The sequence below is a fragment of the Oncorhynchus kisutch genome, linkage group LG25 (assembly GCF_002021735.2).
Source record: "Oncorhynchus kisutch isolate 150728-3 linkage group LG25, Okis_V2, whole genome shotgun sequence".
NCBI lineage: Eukaryota > Metazoa > Chordata > Actinopteri > Salmoniformes > Salmonidae > Oncorhynchus > Oncorhynchus kisutch.
Window position 1 is genome coordinate 29,745,971 of NC_034198.2, and position 10,000 is coordinate 29,755,970.

At 42.7% G+C, this 10,000-nt stretch overlaps 1 protein-coding gene across 29 annotated transcripts in view; it reads right to left on the minus strand.

Annotated features, from left to right (window-relative positions):
• Nucleotides 1-10,000, minus strand: part of LOC109878858 (neurexin-1a) — a 586,328-nt gene that overhangs the window by 318,604 nt on the left and 257,724 nt on the right. For all 29 annotated transcript variants that reach the window (XM_031805049.1, XM_031805050.1, XM_031805056.1 and 26 more), the window contains one exon: nt 1,614-1,817. In XM_031805049.1, coding sequence (XP_031660909.1) covers nt 1,614-1,817 — 204 coding nt within the window. The remainder of the gene's footprint in view (nt 1-1,613; nt 1,818-10,000) is intronic.

Below are 10,000 nucleotides of genomic sequence, written 5' to 3' on the forward strand. Positions count from 1 at the left end.
AAAAGGCAAAGAGTATTATACAACAATAAATATTAATATCAGAAGTTATATCTCTCAATTGTTTGTTTTTCCACTTTCATCAGTCTATGAGCTCCGCTCAGCCTCACATAAACAGCCGGCTGGAGTCCTAGGCAGGTAGCCCAGCTTGTGAAGAGCATTGGGCCAGTAACCAAAATGTCACTGGTTCGTATCCCCAAGCTGACTAGGGTGAAAATACTGCCGATGTGCCCTTGAGCAATGCACTTAACCGTTATTGCTCATGCAAGTCGCTCTGGATAAGATTGTCTGCTAAATTACTAAAATGTCATTGAACTCTGGGAAGGCTCGGTCAGTCAACAGTCTGACCTTGTTCTCTTTTATTAACTATTTTTATGACCATGTCTTTTTACCGAATGTTGTGCACTTTTTATTTGTATTCATCTACTTATTGTCTATTGATTAGCTTTGCTACTTCACATTTATGTTTCACTCCTGAGGAAGAGCTGCAAGTCAGCATGTAATACAATAGAGTGGGTGATGTCAAAGACCTGCGTAGCTCTAGAATGTGCTGATAATGGCAGCCATTTTGGTCAGGTCTAATTAATTCTATGGGATGGACACTACTAGATATTAGACACCACTCTTACCACTGTTACAGAGCAAAGACCTGTGAGTGTAGAAGGCTGAGGGCTTTTCTCCACCAGGAGCTAAAACTCTAAGTAAAGTAAGTATAGTCAGAGGGGACCTCAACGGGGCAGAGAAGGTATCAGTAATTAGGTTCCAAGGCGATAATGGAATTAAGGTTCCATATAAAACAGTGGCCAGAGCCAGCCAATATGGTTAATAACAGGTATGGGGTTGACAGTATATTTGACTTTTGGTGCTAATGGGAGCTATGGCTTATATTTGGCTAATGGTCTTGGCTATAGCGATGCCAAGGTCATAGGTTCAATTCCCACCGGGATCACATAGACATACTAACAATGTTTGCCTTCACTGCACAGTCACTTGGGGGTAGGGTGGGGTAGGGAGGGGTGGGGTAGGACAGAGAGCATTCCCTGCTGGGCCAAAACGACAGCGTGCTCATTTGGCAGTGAGCGGAGAGCCGCAGACTCTGGCCACTGAAGGGTTCTATACCATCCCCTTCTATTCAACATAACATACAGCACATCATATATATCATCAGCATATCCATAGCTAAGATGATAGAGAGTGAGTGTAACATAGATGTAAATTAGAGAAAATGTCTGTCTGTTTTCAGGATGACGAGGTTGCTAAATATTATATAAAGTTTGTGAGTCATGAACCTATGTGAGTCATGAACCTATGTGAGTCATGAACCTATGTGAGTCATGAACCTATGCGAGTCATGAACATATGCGAGTCATGAACCTATGTGAGTCATGAACCTATGTGAGTCATGAACCTATGTGAGTCATGAACCTATGCGAGTCATGAACCTATGTGAGTCATGAACCTATGCGAGTCATGAACCTATGCGAGTCATGAACCTATGTGAGTCATCTTCAGCTATGTGTCTGTTGTGGTTATGTCATATGTGTCTGTTGTGGTTATGTGCACCATGTGAGTTTTGTTGTAACTGTGTGGCGTGCGGCTACACCGTGTGGCGTTACCTAGGTTGACCGTCAGGCGGACACGGCCAGTCTCCAGCTCCAGGCGCAGCGTGTCGGCGCTGTCACGTGACGTTGTGGCCATCAGCACACCATATGCCCGTTGAGAACGGAACCGTAGCGACACGTCTTCCGCTTCTGTGTGCATCACCACCGGCAACTGAATCTTCATGAACTTACTGCCGTCATAACTCAGGATGGTCGCATCTGGGAGGAGGAGAGGAGACGGGGAGGGGGGAGAGATGGCAGGAGAGTAGAGGGGAGGAGAGAGGGGGAGGGGGGGAGAGATGGCAGGAGAGCACGGGGGGGGTGAGGAGAGAGGGAGATGGGGAGGAGAGAGGGGAAGGGGGGAGAGATGGCAGGAGAGCACGGGGAGGTGAGGAGAGAGGGGGATGGGGAGGGGAGATGGCAGGAGAGCACGGGGGTGAGGAGAGAGGGGGATGGGAAATGGAGGAGAGTAGAGGGGAGGAGAGAGTGATGGGGAGGAGAGAGGGGGAGAGGAAAGAGGGAGATGCGAAGGAGAGGAGAGTAGGGGGAGGAGAGCAGGGGGGAGGAGAGCAGAGAGAGGGATGCAGAGGAGAGCAAGGGGAAGAGGAGGAGAGGAGGAGAAGAAAGAGGGAGGAGAGTAGTGGGAGAGGAGAGAGAGCAAGGAGAGAGATGAATAAATATATTGTTTGCTATGTTATAAAATCAAAGTAAAGTAAGTCAGCTATCAATTCTACTTGCAAATAAACAGACAATTAACACAACATGGGTTATGTTTGTTGCTGCTTATACCAAGGGCCTTGGATCAAGAGCTCTCAGGCACAGTCCCAGATTCCCACCAACCAGTACATATTCATGAGTTTCCAGGTCCATGCTCATCCACCACATGTATTTGAAGGTGACAAGACCTTGACTGAATACATAAACAGACTCAAAACCTCAAAGGCTCTTCAGACTGAAGGGATCCTCCTGGACCCATTTGGAGACATGGTTAGACAGTCTTACAGGGTTTTGCAGTCAGAGCAAAACCACCACACCACCACTCTAATGGTCAATCAACCTTGAGATAAAAATGAAGGTGGGGTATAAAGACAGGGGAATGGCTATGTCTTGGGCTCAAGGGTTTCAAATTATTTCAAATAGTATTTGAACCCAGGAAGCTCCTCTACACACTAAAAACGAATGGTTCTATATAGTCCCAAATAAGGATTATTTGACTTGTAACCACAGCAGAACCCTTTTTGGTGCTATGCAGTATGGATTATGTTTTTTAAGGTTCTATAATGACCCATGCTCATAAGGTTCTAAATGGAACCTGTATAGTGTTATAAATAACAGATTACTAAGGTTCTATAATGAACGATAAAAAAGGGCTGTATTTAGCACCCAAAAGCATTCTGCTATGATTACAACCCCTTTTGGAGCTATATTGAAGGAGTTTTTGTATGGTTCTTCATAAAACCTTTGTGGAGAATGGTTCTATAAAGAACATAGAAGGGGAGGGGAGGGTGATTCAACACCCCCATCATTTTTTTAAACAAATATTAATAGGAAAATAATTTATTAAAAAAAAAATATAATAATAATAATATCACAAAAATAGTGCACTGGGCCTTTACTAGTATTAGCGGACAGATATATAACACGGGCCCCAAAAAAGCACGGGCCCCCAAAAATTTCAGAATCTAGTCACACCCTGACCTTAGTATTCTTAGTTTCTTTGTTATTTTGGTTAGGTCATGGTGTCACATGGGTGATGTATAGTGGGGCAAAAAAGTGGACAGAAAACGTTTGACCTCTGTCAACAAAGGGTATATAACAAAGTATTGAGATAAACTTTTGTTATTGACCAAATACTTATTTTCCACCATAATTTGCAAATAAATTCATAAAAAATCCTACAATGTGATTTTCTGGATTTTTTTTCTCTAATTTTGTCTGTCATAGTTGAAGTGTACCTATGATGAAAATTACAGGCCTCTCTCAACTTTTTAAGTGGGAGAACTTGCACAATTGGTGGCTGACTAAATACTTTTTTGCCCCACTGTATGTGTTTTTAGCATTGTCTAGTGGTTTTGTATGTCTATGGGGGTGAATCCTATCTAGGTGTTTTTGTAAGTCTATGGTTGCCTAGATTGGTTCTCAATTAGAGGCAGCTGTCTATCGTGGTCTCTGATTGGGAACCATATTTAGGCAGCCATATTCTTTGGGTATTTTGTGGGTGATTGTTCCTGTTACCAGTGTTCCTATGTGTTAGTGGTCACGTTACGGGACTGTTTAGTCTTTGTTGATTTTTTTGTCAGTTATTTGTTTTGTTCGTTGTTTAAGTATCTCGTTAAATAATCGATAATCATCACGCTGCATTTTGGTCCTCCTCTCTTTTACCCGAAGACCATTAAGAACAGGATCTGGCAGGATTCAATAGCTGGAATTGTATGAGTTGTTGCCCTGTCCCTTTCTGTGCCATTGTCATTCGAATGGAATCCAGAAACAAAACCCTGTCCTCAATAATGTACATCAAAAGGTGCAAAGTTATGAGCAAAGACACTATACAAATTAAATATTTGTTTCACTCAAATAACATGGAAAACAACCACTTTTTGTGCAGTATTCATTTAACGTCCTTACACACCACTTAATGTAAATGCACATTACTGTATTGTACAGGCTGGTCATCTAGGTTTGTACCTGTAGACTTTCCATCACCATGAAGAAAAACAATGCACATTACTGTATTGTACCGAGGCTGGTCATCTAGGTTTGTACCTGTAGACTTTCCATCACCATGAAGAAAAACAATGCACAATACAGTAGTTGAGAACATTGAGACATCAAGTGGTTTGTGATGATGTGTTGTGATGATGTGGCTCAGTTGGTAGAGCATTGTGCTTGCAATGCTAGAGTTGTGGGTTTGATTCCCACAGGGTAAAAGTATATAACTGTATGCACTCACTACTGTAAGTTGCTCTGGATAAGAGTGTCTACTTAAATGGAAAAGGAATGAATAGCCCATCTCAGTTTTCACATAGAAATAAGTTGCATTTGCAAAGTATTACAAGAAACTGGAAAACAAATATCAAGCAAGTCTTTTTATACTCCACAAGTATTATCAGATGAACTGTTTTGTACAGGTACTTATTCCGAATCAAGTGTGTTATAGCTCTGGAACGACTGGGGCTCCATCATGAGAGAACTGACAACTTCTGGCTTAGTCAACCGTTCCCAAGGCCATACGTGAGTCTTTCACAAGAATACCATCAATGGCTATAGTCAAATATAACATGTACTAGCCTCACACAACAGATTAGATCAACTGGAACGACACTATCAGTCATGGTTGCACAAAAACAACTGTACAGAAACCACATCCCAACATATTTGAATGAGCCGCTGCCCCTACATTTGAATAATTAATAGAGAGGAAAGAACCCTTTTTTGAATTGCAAATAACGTTTTATGGGTTTGTTTGGTTCCACATAGTACCATCAACCTTTACAACGAAACCCTTGAGGAACTCTCCTTTTTTAGTGTACAACGAACGATGCTGGACACATTGTTTAACACTGAGGGAAGAAGGTGTAACAGCATTCCCAGTAACCAAACAAACTAGAACCCAATAACAAAATGATTAGTGCCTCAGACAGACAGAGAGGAAGAGGTAAGGGATGAGAGGAAATAGTTGGATGCCAATGTTACACACACACACACACACACACACACACACACACACACACCACCTCACCACAGGTTCGTCGTCAAACACACCTCATGTCACATCCATCCCCCATGGGATGACTCCGCCGCTCTGACACAATCCCTCACCCAAATCCAATTTCCCCCTCCTCTCCTCCCCCTCGCCACCTCCCATCCTGGGGTACGCTTCAGGTGACAGGGACAGTGTGACAAATGAGGGCTCGCCGCTAAACTGTCTGTCTCCCGCCCGGCTGCTAAAGCAAAGTGTGTGTGTCTATGTGTGCGTGTTTGCGTGGTGCATGCGTGCTTAATTTGTAGAACCGCGGTTCCGTGGGTAACATTTGATAACCCAGACCAAAAGGCCACCAAAAATGATCAAAGACTCCAGTTACCCAAGTCATAGACTGTTCTCTCTGCTACTGCACGGCAAGCGGTACCGGAACATCAAGTCTAGGTCCAAAAGGCTCCTTTACAGCTTCTACCCCCAAAACTTCTCTCTGCTACTGCACGGCAAGCGGTACCGGAACATCAAGTCTAGGTCCAAAAGGCTCCTTTACAGCTTCTACCCCCAAAACTGCTGAACAATTAATCAAATGGCCACCCAAACTATTTACATTGACACCCACCCCCCTTTGTTTTTACACTGCTGCCACATGCTGTTTATTAGCTATGTGTAAGTAAGTAAGCACTTCACGGTAAGCTCTACACCTGTTGCTTTCGGTGCATGTGACAAATAAAATGAGATTTGATTTGATTGTAAAAATATAATGCGCCTACCCTCTGAACGGTTGGAGCTATTAGCGACTATAACCCATCCCTGAAAGATAAGACTCTCAGGAACACGTACGTTTTTCCATCTTCAACACACCCAAGCTGAGCAGGACTAGTTAGAAAGGACAGTGATGAGAATCACTCTGGGAAATGAATTGATTCTCACAAAATCATACACAGAGATTGCTCAATGATTATCATCATCCCTGATATTTTTCTGAACTTCTGAACTTTCCAATCCCTTTCTGATGCATTTCAATTACTCAAAAGAATATACTTACTTCAGACTTGGTATTAGCCTACCTGATTTGAGATAATGGAAACAATGCCAGATTCATCAAATTATTTTTTACACATTTGTTTCTGATACCCCCAAGTCCTAAAATAGAGAATGACATAGCTTGATGGTCCATATTAATAGTAGTAATATCATGTGTGAATCCATTTGATATCATGTATGAATCAATTTGACTTTGTGACCTCAGAAATATTAGTGACAACCTCTGACATAGAGGGTATGAATGGGATAAAGATTGGGTATTATTACTGCTAGAAATTACCCGTTACAACATGTACGCTGTTTGGATGGGCTAGTAAGTGAACTTAGGCAGTGTGTGGAAGTCTGCAAGGGACATAACATGCAGGTCTACTTTCCAATGGGATTGTTTATTATACTTAAATCGCAAATCTGATATTCTCTCCTTTTCGCAGCACTTTCCTAAATTGTCCCGATTCCCCTTTCTTGAAGTTAGACGCTATCTCTCACCTCAGCCAAAAAGATAGTCCTTTATCCTCTTCACCATGGTAACTATCTCACATTCACTTTGAGTCACTCCAGGAAGGTACAGAGAGAGCGAGAGAGAGAAAGAGAGATAAAGAGGGGCGAGAGAAAGAGAAGGGAGAGAGAGAGAGAGAGATAGACAGACAGAAAGAGAGAGACAGAAAGAGAGAGACAGAAAGAGGGGAGAGAGAGAGAAGGGAGAGAGAATAGAGAGAGCGAGGCAGAAGGGAGAGAGAAGACAGAGAGAAAGAGAGAGAGATAGAAAGAGAAGAAATAGAGAGAGAAAGAGAGAGAGAGAATGAGAGAGAATGAGAGAGAGAGAGATAGATAGAGCAAGAGGGGAGAGAGAACGTTAAGGGAGAGAGAGAGGGAGAGAAAGAAGGGATAGAGAGGAGAGAGAGAGATAATGAGAGAGAGAGAGAGAGCAAGAGGGGAGAGAGAACAATAAGGGAGAGAGAGGGAGAGAAAGAAGGGATAGAGAGGAGAGAGAGAGAGCAGAAGTTTCTGCAGTCACTCATCTCTGTCTGCTCACATCTCCTCTCTATCAGATGTCTCCTCTCTACATGGTACATGGTACCAGGTACAGACCCTAACCATGTTTAAGTCAACATCCGTTTTCCTTCCTCACTCACACTTTTCCCCCTCATATGTCCTATTGGATTAGCTGTCCATATGACCTGTGAAATTCCCATGTCATAGTATTTATATTCATACATCTGTGGTACATTCTATTGAACTATACCTGAATGAATATATCCTACTGTACATGTGACCATAATGACCACAGGTATTCTCCTTTTCCTCTATGTCTACGGCAAGCCATAGACAACAATCCAAATGATTAATGTGATGTTTACTTGTGTCGAGAATGCCTATGAGTTCTTTCACAATTACAGAGAATTGTAGAGTTACACAATGGTTCTGTGTACTCTAATACTGGGCCTTTGTCATCCCTAGCTAGATAAAAACAAGTAATCACAATCTGTGTGAAATCACAATCTGAATAAATTCATAAACATTGGATCTCATCCAGGGATTTGTCCCAAATGGCACCTTATTCCTTATACAGTGCACTATTGTTGATAGGTGCTGGTCAAAAGTAGTGCACTAAATAGGGTGTCATTTGGGACACGGACTAGGACGCTGTCGTCTCTGTTGAGATGCGTATAACAGGCTGTCAGGCAGTTAGCAGCGTAAATAAGAAATTCTGAGAACGATGTGGAAATATGAAATCTGACATGTGAGAGCATCATTATCAAATGCAAAGTGGGCACCTGTCAAACAACCATTGTTGGAGCAGCACTCACTTCATTTTTAATGGCACACAACCCTGTGTAATATCAAAATAAAGCAGGGGGATTGAAGCTGCAACGGAGCAAGTAGCGACCAACCAGCTTTAACACAAGCAGAACCTGTTAAGGGGAGGAGAGGAAGAGGTGTGGAGGACAATATGGTTAGCATCTATTCTCGCTGTTTTGTAAGTGTGTGTGTGTGTATGACACCTCACGCTCTCTTGATTTACAGACGAAAACAAGGAGGAGGCAACAACATCTAGCTAGGGGACAGACTGCTTTAGAGAAACAAATTAGGCAGTAATCTTAACAAGGGGGAGATGGTTGAGGTCCCTCTCCACCCTCTCCTCTCTCTCTTCCCTCTCTCTCATTTTCTCAACCCCCCCGTCTCTCTCCCTTCCTCCCTTGAGTGGAGGTTTGCAAGAGGGCGAGCCAAGTTGTCACCCGCATGTCACAGCCACCCCTATAGCACCACCAGGCCTGATCTACCCAATCCAATTCAAGTATCGGCGAATTACAGACGCCAAAGGGCTTTGGAGAAATGTATGTTCAACATTCATAACAAACAGCAAGAATTGGACCACAGGCATCATTCATTATTCAGCCTGCCTATGTCTCCAGTCTTTCTCCAGACCCCTGTCTCTGAATATCTTATGTCTCCAGCAGTAGCGGTGCATGGGTAAAATCACTGGGGAAGCCGTGATATATAGGCCTGAAGGCCGAGACAATAAGGAGACACAGTGGCAGAATAAATTCAACCACACCTTTTTATCACAAAACCGGTCCAGTGAAGTCCAAAATACATTTGAATGTACAGTAACAGACAGTTACATGACATATAGCATGGTTGAGCAAGTTAATGTTTCTGACATTTTCGGACCACTAAACAACTATTGATTTAGAACCACAGAGAGTTACCACAAGTCATAAAGAAAACAGAAGCTGCCTCCACTATTCCAGCACCTTTTCAACTTCAACATCATCAAATCACCTCTGCTTAGTCTAATACAGTGACAACTAAAAGATAACAAAAACAATTTAGTCCAATCAACTTAAGCTAAATATGATTTGACTGTCCATGGTTTCTGTGTACGTCTGAGTGTGTGCATCTGTGCGCGTTCGTGCAAGTAGAAAAACATGTTGAATCACCCTACTTGCAGAGAAATGCCATTTCCATCCGCCTCTCCTTCATGTCCTAGGTTACCTGGCTAAAATGCTTGCTCACTAGCCTAACTTCCATTCATGGGCAACGCTATAGCTAGTTAACATTAGCCTTCTAAATCTATCTACATATTGAACTTCCATCCTCTCAGGCCAGGGGCTCAACAGTGTATGAATTAATGTTTGGATCAGAATTATCATTATAATCATTGTCCAGTACGGAGAATTAAGTAAAAGCTCAAGTCCAAATCCATATCTCTATCCGTAGCTAATTTAGGAAAGGGCCAATTTTAGCTAGCTGGCCACCGGAGGACAAGGAGATGCAACAATTCAACATTTTCTGTCAATGACATATGCTCCCAATGGGATCTGATAGGAGAGACGCCAAATCCAAGCTGGCTTCCCTTGACACTTTCTTTTGGTGCGCCAGGACCATTCACAGTTGAGCTCAACGCTGATTGGCAATTATTTTATAAATTTTTTGTCAAGGGAGGTCAGATGCTCGCTGCCTTCCCTTGCTTTCAATGCTACAGGCGGCAACAATGTCATACTCATTTGGACCAGACAGCATCAAATGGATGGCCAACATGTAGAGACATAGAGGGGGGCTGTTTGGCTCGCTCAGATACTTTCTCCTGTGAGATACATTCAGTCTCAAATTGAAGGAAAATTATGAAACACAGAGACGAAAAAATGAATACATGTTT